The sequence below is a fragment of the Neomonachus schauinslandi genome, chromosome 6, assembly GCF_002201575.2.
Source record: "Neomonachus schauinslandi chromosome 6, ASM220157v2, whole genome shotgun sequence".
Taxonomy (NCBI): domain Eukaryota; kingdom Metazoa; phylum Chordata; class Mammalia; order Carnivora; family Phocidae; genus Neomonachus; species Neomonachus schauinslandi.
The window spans coordinates 119,207,544-119,225,624 of NC_058408.1; the positions used below are offsets into that span (position 1 = coordinate 119,207,544).

Here is an 18,081-nt window from a genome sequence, read left to right on the forward strand (position 1 = left end):
TTAGTTTATTGTTAACATTTTATCTCTTTTGCTTTATCATGTGCATACCTGTCTGCTCTGTTTTTTCTGAACCATTTGAGAGTAAGTTACACACCTCACGGCCCCTTATCCCTAACTACTTTAGAGTGTATTTCTTATACAGATATTACCTTACATAACTACAGTGTGATTACATTGGTGTAATATTTTAATCTATCCTCCGTATTCCAGTTTTGTCAGTTTATCTAATGATAACCTTTATAGAGTTTTTTTTCTCCTTTTCCACTAAAATTATTCTACAAAGGAATAACCTTTAAAGACAAACTCACAGAGATGATAAGAACAAGAACTCAGTATTCTTGGCACCTGGGGATAACTCCTAGAATACCATGGGTTCTCAGGAAAGACTTGCAGAAAAGATGAGAAGTAATGGGAGAAAGAATGGGAATTGGAAAGCAGACTGATGGAGGTGATAGTCGAGCAGACCCAGGAGGTGGCTGACAGAAGAGCTTCACCAAAAGTTCCCCAGCAGGCTTTCTCTCACATGCAACCCTAGTTAAAGGGGTGGTGTGGGGTCTAGGGGTGCCTTAGCAAATTCTGATTTATGTCTGAGGCTGGACATATTGCTGCCAGAACATAAACAGATTTTGTTAGCAAAAAATAAGGGGAACGAAGGCTTCTTCAGTAGGTAACATTGTGTCTAATACACAGGTATCAACAGATTTTCCTCCTACATACTTTCTCAGGAGGCTACTGGAGGATGTCCTAGAGCCTAAACCAAGGAGGAAGGGACTAACATGGGAGAGAGATGGTGGAGGATAGGAGTTGTGCAGCAGGCCCGGCAAACAGTCTGTGTCAGTGCTGTTCAGTCTCATAGCCATTAGCCTCATGTGGCTGTGGGGGACTTGTGATGTTGCTAGTATACCTGAGGAATGGAACCTTAAATTTTATTTAATTTAAATGAAACCCTGAAACAGTATGAATACCTTTACATTAAATAGAACCTTACTATTAAGTAAATTAAAATTACTAAACAAATGCATTGTTAAATGTTTAATGCATAAACAAAACATTAGAATTTTACACAAAACATGTAAAAGACTTTTAATGTGCCCACTAGAAAATTTAAAATTACATATTTGACTCACATTTCTACTAGACATCGCTGATATAGATGGTAGAAGGAGGATGGAAAACGCTATGAGGAATCATTCATTCAGAGATTTACTAAATGCCTGCTGTGTTCAGGCATCATACTAGGTGCTTGAGTGGGCAAGATGGAACAAGATTTTTGCCCTTATAGGGTTAATATTTTTGTGGGGAGAGAAAGACAACAAACTGTATAACAAATAGATGGTACATTGTAAAGTAACAAAGGGGAAAAAGGAGAAGGTGCTGGTGAGGAGTGTGAAGGGAGGGGCAGATTGCAATTTCAAATGAAATGGTGAGGATAGGCCTCACTGGGAAGGTAAGCTTTGAGCAAAGAATTAACGGCCATGAGGTAGTTAGCCATATATAAATCTAGGGAAAGCATGCCTGTTCCAGATAAAGGGAGGAACCAATGCAAAGGAACTAAGTCAAGGGTGCACCTGAAACTTGTTCGAGGAACATCAAGGAGACCAGTGAGTGAGGGAGAGAATAGTGGGAGGTGAGGGCAGAGACATAATGGGAGTCATGTAGGCCACTGTAAAAATGTTATCTTTTACTCTGAGTGAAATGGGGAACCACTGCAAGGTTTTGGTTAGAGGATGGACATGACCTGGCTTAAGAGGATCATTTTGAGGACCATGTTGAGAATACAGTGTACATCGCAAGACAAAGGTAGAAGCAGGGAGAGCAGCTAGAACGTAATCCAGGTAAGGGACGGTAGCCACAGAGGGTGCAAGAGATGGTTATATCCTAGATAGAGTTTGAAGGAAGATCCAGCAAGATTTGCTGGTGGACTGGATATAGTAGAGTCTGAGAGAAAGAGTAGACCCTGACCTGAGATTCCTGACTGAGCAACTGGAATAATGGAGTTGTCATTAACTGAGACAGGGAAGACTAAGGATGGAACAGCTTTGGGGAAGGGGTAGATTGAGAGTTTGGTTTTGTACATATTGAGTCTGTTAATCATTTCAGAGGAGAGAGAAAGTTGGCAGGTGGATATACAAGTCTGTGGTTCAAGGGAGAGGTCTGGCTGGAGATAAATATTTGGTAGTATTCAGCATATAGAAGGTATTTAAACTGTGAGACACGGGATGAGTTCCCTTGAGGGAGTATGGAGAGAGAAGAGAGGACCAAGGATTTTGCCTTGGAGCATTCCCACGTTGAGAGATCAGAGTGAGGAGAAAGAACCAGCAAAGGAAGCTGAAAAGGCTCAGTCAATGAAATAGAAGGAAAATCCAGGAGTGTGGTTTGGAAGCCAAGTAAAGAATGTGTATCAAAAAAAGAGAGTGATCAACTGTGTCAGATGTTGTTCCTGGAGTCAAGTAAAGTGAAGATAATTGATGGTTGGATTTAACAAGATGAAGGTCATCAGCCTTGACAAGAGCACTTCAGTAGAATCATGAGGCAAAAACCCAATTGGATTGTTTCAAGAGGGAAAGGGAGAAAGAATAATTAGAAGCAGTGAGTATAGACAACTCCTTCAAAGTTTTGCCACAAATGGAAGCAAAGAAATGGGATAGTAGCTGTTAGGGGAAATACAGTCAAGAAGGTTTCTGCTGTATTTGATACAAGCCAAAAAAAATGGCGTGTTTGAAGGGAATGGCCCAGTAGAGAACAGGTTAGTAATGTAGGAGAGTGGAGTGGGGGGGGGATTGGTGAAACAATGTTCTTGGCAGATGAGAGGGAATGGAATCTCATAGAGTGAGAGAGGAGACTGGCTTTACATAGGAGCACTGACAGATCATCTGTAGCAACAGGCAGGAGGGCAGAGTATATGTGGGTGCATGCGCTGTAGGCACATATGGTGGTCAGAGTCTGTGGAAGTTCTTCATTGAGGAGAAAATGTTTATCAGCCAAGAGTAAGGATTGAAAGAGGGGATGTAATGGTTTGAGGAGAGAAAAATTTGTGCTATCCAGGAATGTGAGAGAATAAATTGGAGAAGTATAGTAGGATTCCTAGCAACTTTAAAGGCACATCGGGGTTGTAGTTAGGAATTTGTAGGGGTGTGGTTGTGTTTTTTCTAGCCATGGACGCAGGTTAATGAAGAATTGGATTTAGCCAGTTTTGTGGTTGTAGCAAATAATTTTGAGCAAGTGAGAGAGGGACAAACAAGGGAATTGAAGGTACGTTGCAAGGGTGGGGTTTTAATGACTGACCTTGGAGTAAATCCGTCCTAAACTGGATAGGAGGAGAGGACATCAGTTTGGTGAGGAATGCCTCAGAGGAACAGAAATGAACCTGGTCAATTCCTGATCTGTTTGAGAACAGTGAGAACAAATTCTTCTAAAGAATTTGGGAATAGGTACATAGAAAATGAAGAAAAGGAAGCAATCACTAACACTACAGAAAGAAAAAAGTTGAATGAGGGGATGTCTATAATCAGAGTACACTATAAATATTTACATAATTATAACCATGTAAACACCTCTTATTAAACCAAAAAATGGTAATAAAAGTATATCAGGAAGATGAGAGTATAGTATACATTGGGAAGAAAGAGGGCTGGCAAGATGATATCAGAGAACCAAATCTTTATTTTCCATAAAAGGAGGTCCAAAGAATCTAGACAGGAGAAAAGGCATGGCTACCAGAAGAAACAGGTTGGATTTGAAAGTGGCTGCCTCTGGGGTTGTAAGAATTAGGAATGGGGAAGGTGGGGCATGAAAATGTTGTATTTTAATAAAAGTTTTGTGGAGAAGTTTGATCTGTAAATTTGTGTGTGTGTGTGTATTACTCTGATTAAAAAATATTAAAAATACTTCACTTAAGTACTACTATTAAATAGTCTGGGGGAAAACTTTGTGAATGAGTCAGTATTTGAATTAAGTCTTGAAGAATAAGGTAACATTGATTGGGTTGGAGAGCAAGAAAAGAGTATATGAGCCAGGATGAAGAGCATGAGGGAGAAAAACAGATTGGAAGTGACAGGGCATTCTTAGGGATAATTGAATAAGGCAGTTGGCTAGAGAAGAAAGACAACAATACCAGTTACAGTTTTAGGTTGGACTCAAGTTATATAAACACTCAAAGCCAGGTGGTGGGAAGAAATTAGTTACTGAGCAGGCAGATAGTGATCAAATTAGTGCTTAAGGAAGATGTACTATGAGCATGTCAGCTTAAAGGGAGGGAGCTCTGTACTGTCCTGTCAGTAGGGTGGCAGTTGGTGGAGTGGAAGCATGGAGGTGTGGGAAGACAAGGTGGGAGAAACATGGAGAAGGTGTGGTCAGTGGGGCTGGGTGAGTAAATGTGTGAATTGAGAGGGGGGTGGGGGAAGGCTCAGATAATTCTTGCATTTTGAGTCTATTTGGGAGAGAGATGGTATCATTTCTAAGTTTGATTTTTTAAAAAGTAAGACACTGAGAAAGGTATTCAGTATTTTGTTGAAGGATAGATGAGACAGTCTTGACAGTGATGAGCAAAAGGAGGTGCTTGAGATCTTCAGTATCAGTTAGAAACACAGAACTTGAGCTCAGCAGAGAGGTGTAATGTGTATGTATGTGTGTGTACACCTGTAATCTGCCTGTATGTTAGTCTTCAAGCCATAAATGTGGATGTGGTCATCCAGGCAGGGCAACCTGTAGAAGAGGTCAGAGAGTGCAGAGTGCACAGCAATGGGGAACACTCAAATTTTGAGGTAGTTGGAAAAAGAAAATTACTTTAGGGACAAAGAAAAGTAGACAGAAAACCGGGAAGGGGAATTTTCAAGGGGCAGTGTTAGACAACAGTGTCAAACTGCTATAGAGCAATATAGGAGAAAAATTACTTTTAAAAATCATCTACAGGGCGCCTGGGTGGCTCAGTCATTAAGCATCTGCCTTCGGCTCAGGTCATGATCCCAGAGTCCTGGGATCGAGCCTCGCATCGGGCTCTCTGCTCAGCTGGAAGCCTGCTTCTCCCTCTCCCACTCTCCCTGCTTGTGTTCGCTCTCTCTCTGTGTCTCTATCAAATAAATAAATTAATTAAAAAAAAATCATCTACAATTTTTAAACTGTAATTCTAAAACAAGAATTTAAACCTGTTCAGTGTGGAAGTTACAATCATTTCAGTAGAGTAAAAGAAGCAAAGCCCAGAGTGTGTGGCAGAAATAAGGTCGATCATGCTTTCAGACTTTTCTAGTTGGAAGAAAAGATTGAGAAGCTGCTAACAGCTTGAAAAGACAATAGGTTCAGCAAAGGTTTTGGGGGTTTTTAGATGTGAGAAAGTTGTACGTGTTTGTATTCTAGAAGAGTAATGCTGCTGAGCCCGGTGAGGGGGATGGGGAGAGAAAAGGGCTGTGGGAGCAGGAGGAGACTGAAGGACGAGCCACGGAAAGGTGGCGTTTCACTCCTCCATGGCCAGAAAAGGAAATGGTGGGGGGGCGGGGGGGGAATGTAAATCAATATTTACATTTCTTATCTCAGAAGATAGAATGATTGAAAGATCTAAATTGGGGGCGCCTGGGTGGCTCAGTTGTTGAGCGTCTGCCTTTGGCTCAGGTCATGATCCTAGGGCCCTGGGATCAAGCCCCACATCGAGCTCCCTCCCTCGGGGGCAAGCCTGCTTCTCCCTCTCCCTCTCCCACTCCCGCTGCTTGTGTTCCCGCTCTCGCTATCTCTGTCTCTGTCAAATAAATAAATAAAATCTTTAAAAAAAAAAAAAAAAAAGGTCTAAACTGCTCAGAAGAAAGGAATGGACATTATTTCCTTTACAGGATAGAGCCAGAGTGATGGTACAGAGTTTGAGAGCAGGTGTATCAGCTATTGCTGCATAACAGACCAGCCCTAAATTTCATGTTTAAAACAGTAATAAAAGTGTTTATTATTCCTCACACGTCTGTGTGGTTCACAGACCTAGGTGATTCTTGGGGTCTTGGCTGGGCTCACTCAGGAGACCCCAGTGGATGAATGAGTCTAAGGTGGCCTCAGCAGGGCAGCCTGGCACGTCCATGGTGTCCCATCCTCCAGACTCGTTCTCAGGGTGACAGGATTCTAGGAGCGAGTGCACAGAATTGTGGGAGGCCTCGTAAGGCTTTGGCTCTGAGCAAAGCATGGTGTCACCAGTGCCACATTCTGTTGGCCTAAGCACGTTTCAAGGCTAGCCCATGTACGTTCTCGAGGTGAGGAAAGAGATGCCATCCTTGAATTGAGGGAGGAATTTCAAAGTCCTGTTCAAATAGCAGAGATGTAGAGAGAGCTGGGGACTGGGACCATTTTTGTCATCAATCTGCCCTGCAGCAGAGGCTAGAAATGGGTACGCTCTGCATGCAGAGTTTGGTGTAGTAGATGTGCTAAAATTGTCTACGTCCTGTATTTTGTAATACATGTAAGATACATTCTCTAACTGCTCAAATAGTGGATTTTGGTATCTTCATTGTTAGTATATTCTCTTTTTTCCCCTTTGGAAGGTTGGATAATACATTAGAGGAAATTATATTTAAGCTGGTCCCTGGACTGCGAGAACGTAAGTTGCTTTTTGGCTTCTTGCAGATTTTTGTGGTCTATGAAGTCAACATTTCTATTAAAGATTTCATGATTATTTCTATTATATTTCTTTTTTCTTTTAAATTAGAGGAACTTGAGCGTGAATCTGAATTTTGGAAGAAAAATAAGCCTCAAGAAAATGGACAAGGTGACTTTTATGTCTGTATCTGATACAATCTCTCAAAGTGGCTAGCTTTTTGTAGCTTTGGTGAAGTAATCTCTGTTCAAGCTCGGATTTCTCCAGTACAAAATTCATGTAGCCCTTCATTTACATTATGATCCTTTTGTATAAAACCATGAGATATTATATACATGTGTGTAAATCTGGAGTCAACACCAATGAAGGCAATTGGAAGTAGAGAAAATTGGACTTTGGGAAGAGAAAAAGGAGATAAAACTGGAAACTGATGACTGATTATAGCAGTATTTGCTGGAGAGCTAAAGGAAACTGAAGAAATAGCCATAGTCTGCATCTAAACACTGAGGGGTTTTCTATTTTATCTTATTTTGTATGTTTGTTTTATTGGGGAAGGAGCCAAGATGTCGCTGAGTGCCAGATCAGGGGATCCGTCTATGCTCTGATAATCTGGAATTACATGTTTATAGGTGGAACTCAGATGATACAAATTTATATATCCTGAGATATGAAAAATACTTCCAGTTGCTTATGGGAATTTTCCCCATCACTTACACAGAGTGTCCACATTTCTCTTCTGGGTCCCAGGAGACTCTGCCATCAGTAGTTTTTAATAATAATCTCAGCAAAGTGACAAACATTACTGGGCAGAGAAAAGGCTTTTTAGTATGTATAAGTCACACAACGGGAAAAAAAAAACATAACATACCTGAAATTAAAAGGAATAGTATGCTTTTCCCACTGTTATTTAATATGAGATTTATTTCAGGATAGCCTAAATACCATTGAAATCTTTTAATGATGTATGCGTGTTTTTATAGGCTCATTGTGAGCTTAAGATCATAGGATTATCAGTTACATACCATTAAGATAGGTGAGGAAGTCCTGTCTTTCTCATTTCATCTGTATTTTATTCAACTTAACTGTTCAAGGCTGGCTTCCAATAGCAGGGGAGGTTTGAGAATAGTTTCAATTACTGGAATAAGGTAGGTAGGGATTATTTTTTATCTGTAACAACAAAATGAGCAAAGAAGCCCAAGCTTGACCAAAAAATGACTCCACTAAAGTATAAATAATATAAAGTTGACTAAATGTTCAAATTTTTGACTATCTTGAACAGGAAACCAAGGGATTGTCATCATAAGGTATATAGTAGGTTTAGTCCAGGACTCGGTGTATCTTACAGACTCATGAAAGACCACAGCCTACTTTGTGTGTATCTCCCTTTACCCATATTTCTCCCTTTTTAAAGTATTTTATAATGTTTTGTCTTGAGTTTGGGTAGAGAATGTGAATCTTTTCTTGGTGCTGGGAGTTTGGTTCATAAAAGGCAGCTCCTGTCTATGTGGATTCCACATAAATAGATAGAAGAAAGAATGCAGAAGAAAGAGAACCCACCTGCCCTTTATGATACAACTGTATTGCTTTTATTAGGCAGTAAAGAGGGGCTAACCTGTTATTTTTTTTCCTGGGATTTTCTATACCTTTCCCTGAATCTCTGCTTCACCCCAAGTTTGGATACCTCTCTTATAGGTGCCCACGTAGTCTATTTTTACCTCTTCCATCAGAGTCCTTATCATACTTCTCCATCTGTTTTCTTTACTTGCCTGTATCTCCTCCTGTACCCTGACCACTGTGAGGGTGAGGATGAGAACACTCTGGTTTCACTATTCCCCTAAGCCTAGCACAATGCATATCAAACACAGAGTGAAAGGGACTCTGTAAAGAAATGAATTGGCACATGCGTTGTATTATATGTAGGCTGCAGGTATTTCATAGGTTAAATACATTTGTATGAAACAAAGTATGCCATTGATTTCTTTACTGGATTTTTAACATTACATGGCTACATACATGTTTTAAAAAGCTAATTCATTCTACTCATATTTCACTAGCTGGTTTTATGAGTATCTAATAATTTGAAATTTTGAGAACTCAAAGACTATACTTTGAAGACTGCTTGGTTTCAAATTTGAATATATATAGAATTTGGAATATTTTTATATCCCGTCTACTTTCTAAGTGGTCTAATCATTAATTGCAATAATTTTTGTGGCCAGATATAGGTAGTTCTGAATCTTTCATTTGGATATCCCAGTGAGCCAAGAAATTTTAGGTTATGTTAATAAGTCACTGATGGCTTTTTAAAAATATTTCCATTGTTGAGTTGGTTGGAACATTTTAAAAATATTAAAATTTTCAGTTATTCTTCATCAAAACAAAAATGTTTAAAAAGCATTTCTTGGTTTTTTAAACATTTTTGTTTTGATGATTTTTGTCTTGATTAATACACTGTTGCTTAACTTTAAAATCAACTTGGAGTTACATCTAACTTGGTTTGTTTAAAATATACAGATGATACTTCAAAAGTTGACAAACCTAAAGTAGATGAAGAAGGTGATGAAAATCAAGATGATAAAGACTATCACAGAAGTGACCCACAAATTGCTATATGTCTAGATTGTTTACGAAATAATGGACAATCAGGGGACAATGTAGTAAAGGTGAGTGGACAAGCACAGTTCTATTTTTATAATCATTTTATAGTAAATCTTTGATAATTTGTTGATGAATTTGGCTAGTGCTTGCTTTCAAAATTTTTATTAACATCATCAAGTAGAATACCATTCTCTGACAGCCCCATAGCAACAAATGACCAAACAATTGCTTACTCCAGGCACCTGATTTCCAGCCCCCACAACTGAACAGTCCTGGGCCAATGCCACCACCTAGTGGCTAATTCCAAGAATCACGCCTCTATTTCTCTGTTACCTCCTTTTATACCTTTGTTGGGAGTTCATATACATTGTTTCTCCCTTTTTACGTGTGGTAACCAATTCAGACTCACATCATTACATCACATGATGGGCAGTGTCTCCAACTCTTTCATTCATCCTCTCCTCATTTTCTCCTTTATTTCTCTATTTTTATTTGCAACTCAAAAAACCATCCATGTCATGGCTAATACATTTTATAAATAATATAATTGGTTTTGAAGTAAAATTGGGTGTCCTAAAGTGCCTGTGAACTTTGAAAATCCTTAAAGGCTCCCAGATATTTCCTGTAGAATCTCCATTTCTAATCCTGTTTTCCCCTGTATCTACCTGCTAATTCGACCTTTTTGTGAAGGATCTATATACTAGAGAGTTTAAAACATCCTATTCACTTTTATTTATTTTCTTTGGTCTTTAAATGGTGTTATTTAGGTAATGATTTCTGCTTTTTTATTGCAAGCAACTTCCCTTTTCATTATAAATGTTCACTACTTTATCTCTTAAATAGATTTTTGTCAATGATTGAGAAGATTGTTTTTATACTCCGTGTTTTATGCAAGTACCTATATTCAGTGTCTCTTTTTCTCTTTTACTTCCTCTGTATAAATCTGTGAATGGGTTGAATTTTTCACTAATACCTTAAATGATATTTTCCTATTAGGAAATTAAAAGCAGATACTTTTTCAACCCCGATTAGTTTTCCCAGCGTCTTACAACAAAGATATAGGAGCATAGTGACTCAGTTAAGAGATAAGAAGAAAAAAAATTCTTCACTCAAGGAATTTTAGTTAGGACTTTCACATATAAACAAACAGTTAGAATAGAATGATTTAGTTAAGAGGGGTTGGTTGGACAAGGCATGTAATCGTCTGCGGCAATCTTTAGAGAAGTGGCCATGGGACCTATTTATCCTTCCATGTTTCTCTTGGTTTTTATGCTTTGGTGCAGCACCCGTTCCTTTTTGTAAGTCTTTTTTCAGGGTTTTTAAAAACCTTATGCCAGTCATTTCTATAATCCTCTTTTTAAGAGATTCATCTTAATGGAGATTGTGATCATCCTTTAGCTGAGAGGAGTTACTATCTTGTAAATTGTGTCTTGTATCTTGAAAATTTAGTCAGTAGAAAAGCTGAAGATCTTTCATAAATGTGAAGTCTACTTTTGGATTTCTAGTATGAAAGTTATAAAGCATTGAATTTTAGAGATTCATCTGAAAAATTAACCCCTTGCCTTGATATTCTCTTGACATCTTTGACACTTCACCATCCCAGTTGACCTTTTATCCATTCACTTTCCTTTTTAGACTTTTCTTCATCCTTGTGCCTTCTATTCATAAAACAACTTTCATAGCTTATGTGAATTCTACTTTGCTTCCCTGATTCCCACCTTTTTTCTCTGGCTATTCCTATACTGTCTTTACTTCTTCCTGGCTTTTGTTTGATATATGTGAGTACCTCCTAATACCTTGTCTTCCACTCAATATTTCTTTCTCTGGATTTATCCTAGGAGGTCACTTCTATTTTTTGTGACTTCAGTTCTGCAAAGAACTTTTAAATCCCCATTTCCAACCCTGCCATCTCTCCCAAGTTGAAGAATTAAGTCTCTAACTACTTTTAAATACCTCAGTTGGAAGTTTTACTAACACCTGAAACTTAACGTGTTTAAAGACAAATTCATTATACTTTACTTTCACCTAACTTTACTCCAAACTTGCTATTTCAGTTATCACTACCATCTTTGTACCAGTCATACAAGTTCAAAACCTTGGAGTCATCTCTGACCTTTTACTGTTTTCCTTCAACCAGCCATAAGTCGTGAAAACTTTCCCTCAGTCTAGTGCTGCTCACCTTGTATAGATTTTTTAAAGCAGTCTTTAAAGTGTTCTCTGTACCTTTAATTTCTCTTATTATCCAGGGTTGAGGCTACAGCCTGAAGGTATGGTCCAGAGTCATGGCCAATATCAGGGGGCACATAGGAAATATTTTAGGCTCTATGGAACTCCCAACAAAGGTTATAAACAGAGAGATGAAATGTGGTCTCTGTTGCAACTACTCAGCTTACTCATTATAGCGCTATAAGGCTAAAGCAGCCTTAGACGATAGTGAATGAACTGGCTTGTGTTCCAATAAAACTTCACTTACCAAAATGGATAATTTCGTCTTGAGAGCTGTGGCCATAGTTTGCCTACAGAATCAAGTCTTATCTCCTTATGTTGGCATTCAGGGCCTTTCACTAACTGGCCCCTATCTTGGTAAGTTTATCACCCATTATACCTATCAGTGAATCCTCCTCTCAAGACAAATGATTATTGCCTTATATCTGACAAAGGATTATATTAATAATATTTAAAACCCTCTAAAACAGAAATGCTTCCTTTTTTGGCATGTTCTTGCCTCTTCTCACCACTTTACTATGCTTCTCTCAAGACCCAAGCAGAGACCTCTATTCTTTGTGATGCTTTTTTGACCCTAGTGAATCCCTTCTCTGAAATTCTGTAGGATTTGCATTTTTAACTCAGTTAGGTGGTTATTAAGTCAGCATTCGTTGTGTTCCTGAAGGTACCAGGTACTGATGCTTTTATCTTTTGGGGATGATTGTAAACCCCTTCAAGGCAAAGAAACCATGTCTGTGTTTTTTTATAGCCTTCTCAGGCACCTCACTCCTCTGCAGTAGGGTGTGATTCTCAAATGTGGTGGTGTAGTTGCATGTACAGTTTATACTTACTACTATTGTAATTCCAAAAATCAGAGTCAAGAGCAGGAAGGCAGTGAAAATAGTAGCATAAGGACCTTCAAAAATTCACTCTTCCATAAAAGCAATGAAAAAAACTGCCAAAAAAACCTTTCAGAATCAGTTTTCTTAGGAATTTGATAATCAAAGGTTTGGGGCGCTTGGGTGGTTCATTCGTTAAGTGTCTGCCTTCTCCTCAGGTCGTGATCCCAGCCAGGGTCCTGGGATGGAGCCCCACATCAGGCTCCCTGCTCAGCGGGGAGCCCTGCTTCTCCCTCTCCCACTGCCCCTGCTTGTGCTCGCTCTCTTGCTGTCTCTCTCTCAAATAATAGATTAAAAATCTTAAAAAAAAAAAAGGCTTGCAGAAACCCATAGAGCATTTGATCAAGAAAATGGCATGAACAGTGAGGTTTGTGACATTTTAACTTGCCTTAGTCCAATCCCGCCACTCTCCAGCTCTGGAGTAGCCTTGAAAAAGAACAGCCGACTTTCCCACTGCAGCCTTTCAGACACCAAAGGGCAGAACAGAGGTGGAACTCTTTCAAAGCCTAATTGCCAAATAATTGTCCTTTTTGGAGCTGTCCGGTCGTTCCTGGAAGAGCCCACTTATAGGCTGTCTGTGTTGTGCCTGACATGGAGCTTGCCCAGTAGAAAAAACTTCTGTGTGCTGGGAAGGGCAGAGCATTTTTTAGAACCAATTACAGACAAATATTTGAACTTCATGGCTGTCTGAGGTATAGATGACATTTGGGGCATCTTGAAAAGCTGGTAAATAAGATGTCTATAGATATCAAAGGCTGTAGGAGCTTTGAAAAGTTCTAACATATTCCCGGGAATCTGCAAGTCCAAGCATATACATAGGACTGCGTACATGATCAGGGAAGACCTAAGGAGGCCTTAAGCTCTCACTTCTGGCTGACCTTGAGGCTCTGCACAGCAGGATGTGAAGATTAAGGCAGAGTTGTCAATAACCTGGTTGAGTATTGGAGGTGTGCCCCAAAACACATGGTCTCCTAGCAAAGACTGGGAGATTTATTGGTTCCAAGTGTATAAGGAAATCTCTGTTCAGCCACTAGCCAACCAATAGGTGGAAACTTCAGTGGCCACATATTATAAAGAATACAGGCTTCACAGAATTAGTTTAGGAAAGTCACTAAACAAAGAGAAACAGCAAGATACAGCCACAGTAACAAACCCTATGAGGCAGGTGGGAACCTGATTTCCACTGTTGCCACATTATATTATTTTAAACGTCAAGTTTTCAACAAAAAATTATGACACAAATAGAATTACAGTACAGCTCATATACAGGAAAAGAAGTAATCAAAACTGTCCCTGAAGAAGTCCAGACATTAGACTTATGAGGTACAGATTTTAAGTCCTCCATTTTAAATGTGTGAAGAAAACTAAAAGAAACCATATGTCAACATTTAAATGAAAGTGTAAGAGCAGAGCTGAGGGCCAAATAGGATCCTGAACTCACGGTGTCCCACAGACAGACCAAAGCAGCAACTGTATCTATTGCCACTAATTTTAAAAATGACCTCAAGACTTCCAGAACAGTATTCCACAGCTAGTCATAGAGAGGCAGCTACATCAAAAAGGGTAAAAGGAGTGAAGATACGGTTGGGAACACAGGAGGGACATCACAGGCACAGAGGAGCAAGGAGATCAGACCCCCATACCAGTCACCCCCAGCCCTGGGGACCTTCACTGGGAAGATGGTCCTTATAATGTCTGGCTTTGAAAATCAGTGGGGCTTAACCCCAGGAGAGCTAGTGGGTGATAGGAAACCAAGTTCCCGCCCTCAGAAAGCCAACACACTAACTTGGCCTAAAACACAGCATAGCAGCAGCAGTTTGAAAAGTATTTGAGGTATACATGAAGGATATTTATTGACTAATCTTAGGACCTGTACTGGTGGGGCAGGGATCTGCAGATTTCTCCAGGAACAAAACTGTTGTTTGCAGGTGCTGTTTTTCTTGCCCTCCCCAGGCTAGATAGCTGGATGCTTGCAGAAGCCAGTTTTGACACTCTCCATCTACCTTGCTAGCACCACATACCCGACCCCAGGGTTTCCCTACAGATTTGCCCCACTGAACACACTGAGTTCTACAGGCATCCCTCCAAAGTGACTCATGCCCTGGGGAGGGGAACGTTTAACCCCACACACCCTTAGCCAGGCCTTTTAGCTGGCTACATGGGGAGCAAGGCCTGCCTGCAGTGTGCCTGCTGCTGTTGCAGACGCTAATGGCAGACAGCTAGGCTGTGTGCTGGCCCCTACCCACGAGCAAGCCATGGCAGTTTCAGCCAGACCTCTTAAAAACATGGGGAACAAACCCTGCCCAGTCTGCCCACAGAAGCAGGTCATCATGGCCAAATGGGCTGAAGGCCATCTTCACTCACCAGCATGTCCACAGCAATCACAGTTCAGCCACAACAGGAAGGTGTACGCAGCCCACACAAGGGACACACCTGGAGCACCTTGTTCTGGTGACCAGGAGGTATTGTGCTAAAGGGACCTCTTGTACACAAGGCCACTTATTTCAAAACCAGGAGATGTAACTGACTTACCTAATACATAGAAACAGAGAGTTAGACAAAATGAGGAGACAGAGGAATATGTACCAAATGAAAGAACAAGATAAAACCACAGAAGAGCTAAACAAAATGGAGATGAGCTCAAAGTAATCGTCATTAAGATACTCACCAGACTTGGGGTATCTGGATAGCTCAGTCTGTTAAGTGCCTGCCTTTGGCTCAGGGTCCTGGGATTAAACCCCACATCAGGCTCCCTGCTCAGTGGGCAGTCTCCCTCTCCCCTCCCCCTACTTGTGCATGCATGCACACTCTCTCTCAAATAAAAAATAAAAATCTTAAAAAAAAAAAAAAAGATACCAGACTTGAGAAAAAAATGAACTCACTCACTGAGAACTTTTCAACAAAGAGATAAAAAAGAACTAGTCAGAACTGAAGTGTACAGTAACTGAAATGAAGTATACACTAGAGGGAATCAACAGCAGATTAGAGGATGAAGGAGGAGGAGTAAAAATTTAATGCTTTTAGAATGTGTTAAAACTTAAGAGATCATGAAGTTAATACAGACTGCTGCTATAGACAGTAGGGTGTTACATATGAGCCCAATGGTAACCACAAATATAATAGATATACAAAAAATAAAGAGAAAAGAATCCAAGCATAGCACTAAAGAAGGCCATCAAACCACAAGGGAAGAACAGAAGAAGAAAGGAACAGAGAAGAAATATGAAACAACCAGAAAACAACCAAATGGCAATAATTACATACCTTTCAAAGACTGCTTTAAATGTAAATGGACTAAGTGCTTCAATCAAAAGACTTAGGGTAACTGATTAAAAAAAAAAAAAAAAAAAACCCATCTATATGGCACCTACAAGAGACTCACTTCAGACCTAAAGATACATACAGACTGAAAGTGAAGGGTAGAAATTTTCCATGCAAATGGAAGCAAGGAAAAGAAAAGCACAGGGTAGCAATTCTTATATCAGACAAAATAGACTTTAAAACAAAGACAAGAGATAAAGAAGGGCACTACATAATCATAAAGGGATCTAGCCAACAAAAGTATTTAACAATTGTAAATATCTGTGCACCCAACATAGGAGACCCTAAATACATAAAGTAAATATTAACAGACATTAAGGGAGAAATTAACAATAAAATAATAATTGGGCATTTTAACACCACACTTAACATTGATAGATCATCCAGACAGAAAATCAACAAGGAAACAATGGCTTTGAACAACACATTAGACCAGATATATACAGAACTTAACAGATTTAAGTCTGGACTTAACAAATATAGACAGAATATTCCACCCCCAAACAGAATACACATTCTGTTCAAGTGCACATGGAACATTCTTTAGGATAGACCACATATTAGGTGACAAAACAGGTCTCACTAAATTTAAGAAGACTGAAATCCCTATCAAGCATCTTTCCCAATCATAATGGTATGAAACTAGAAACCAGTTACAAGAAAAATACTGAAAAAAAAAAACAACACACATGGAGACTAAACAACCAATGGGTCAATGAAGAAATCAAAGAGGAAATAAAAAATACATGAAGACAAATGAAAATGGAAATACAACCATCCAAAATCTTTGGGATGCAGCCAAAGCTGTTCTAAGAGGGAAGTTTAGGGGCACCTGGGTGGCTCAGTTGGTTAAGCATCTAACTCTTGATTTCAGCTCAGGTTATGATCCCAGGGTTGTGAGACTGAGCTCTGTGTCGGGCTCAGCACTGGGCATGGAACCTACTTGAGATTCTTTCTCCCTCTCCCTCTGGCCTCCACCCTCCCATTTGCACTCTCTCAAAAATAAGAGGGAAGTTTATGGCAATATAGGACTACCTCAAGAAACAAGAAAAATCTCAAACAGTCTAACTTTAAAGGAACTAGAAAAAGAAGAGCTTGAAGTTAGCAAAAGGAAGGAAATAATAAAGATTAGAGTGGAAATAAATGAAACAGAGACTAAAAAAAAAAGAAAAGAAAACATCAATGAAACCAAGAGCTGGGGGGGCACTTGGGTGGTGCATTTTTTAAGCATCCAGCTCTTGTTTTCAGCTCAGGTCATGATCTCGGGGTTGAGAAATTGAGCCCCACATTGGGCTCTGCATTCAGTTCAGAGTCTGCTTCAGATTTTCTCGCCCTCTCTCTCCACCTTTCCTCCTCAGCCCCTCTCCCCACTCACACACATGCTCTCTCTCAAATCTTAAAAAAAACAAGAGCTGGTTCTTTGAAAAGACAAGGAAATTGATAAACCTTTAGCTTCACTCATCAAAAAAAAAAAAAAAAAGAAAAAAAAAAGAAAAAAAAAAAATAACAATTATGCCACAGAAATACAAAGAATTATGAGAGTACTATGAAAAATCCTATGCCAACAAATTGGGACAACCTGGAAGAAATGAATAAATTTCTAGAAACATACAATCTTCCAAAACTGAATCAGGAAAAAATAGAAAATTTGAACAGACTGGTTTCTAGTAACAAATCAGTAGTCAAAAACTTCCAACAAACAGAAGTCTAGGATGACATAGCTTCAGAGGTGAATTCTACCAAGCATTTAAAGAAGAGTTAATACCTATTCTCAAACCATTACAGAAAATAGAAGTGGAAGGAAATTCATTCTACAAGGCCAGCATTACCCTGATACCAAACCAGAAAAAGATACTACCAAAAAAGAAAACTACAAGCAAACATCATAGATGCAAAATTCCTCAGTAAAATATTAGCAAGCTGAATTCAGTGATACAGCAAAAGGGTCATTTACCATGATCAAGTGGAATTTATTTCAGGGATGAAAGGGTGGGTCAGTATTGGCAAATCAGTGTGTTACATCATATTAACAAGAAGGATAAAAACCATACGATTTTCTCAGTAGATTTAGAAAAACCATTTGACAAAATACAACATCTGTTTATGATAAAAACTCTCAACAAAGTAGATTTAGAGGGAACATACTTCAGAATTTTAAAAAAGGCCATATATGAAAGACCCACAGCTAACATACTCAGTGGTGAAAAACGGCTTTTCCTCTGAGATCAAGAACCAAGGCAAGAATGTCCATTCTTGCCGCTTTTATTCAACATAGTACTGGAACCTAGCTGAGGAGACAAGAAAAAGAAATTCTCAGACAAGAAAAAGAAAAGTCATCCCAATTGGTAAGGAAGGAGATAATCTCATTATTTGCAGATGATATGATACTATATATAGAATACCCTAGAGACCACCAAAAATCTGTAGGACTGATAAATGAAGTCAGTAAATTTGCAGGATACAAATTAATATAAAGAAATCTGTTATATTTAT

The 18,081-nt window shown here is 39.2% G+C and overlaps 1 protein-coding gene across 3 annotated transcripts in view; it reads left to right on the forward strand.

Annotated features, from left to right (window-relative positions):
• The window catches only part of PCGF5 (polycomb group ring finger 5), a 117,975-nt gene that overhangs the window by 71,612 nt on the left and 28,282 nt on the right, over positions 1-18,081 (forward strand). For all 3 annotated transcript variants that reach the window (XM_021700200.2, XM_021700201.2, XM_044916104.1), the window contains 3 exons: positions 6,513-6,568; positions 6,677-6,736; positions 9,080-9,228. In XM_021700200.2, coding sequence (XP_021555875.1) covers positions 6,513-6,568; positions 6,677-6,736; positions 9,080-9,228 — 265 coding nt within the window. The remainder of the gene's footprint in view (positions 1-6,512; positions 6,569-6,676; positions 6,737-9,079; positions 9,229-18,081) is intronic.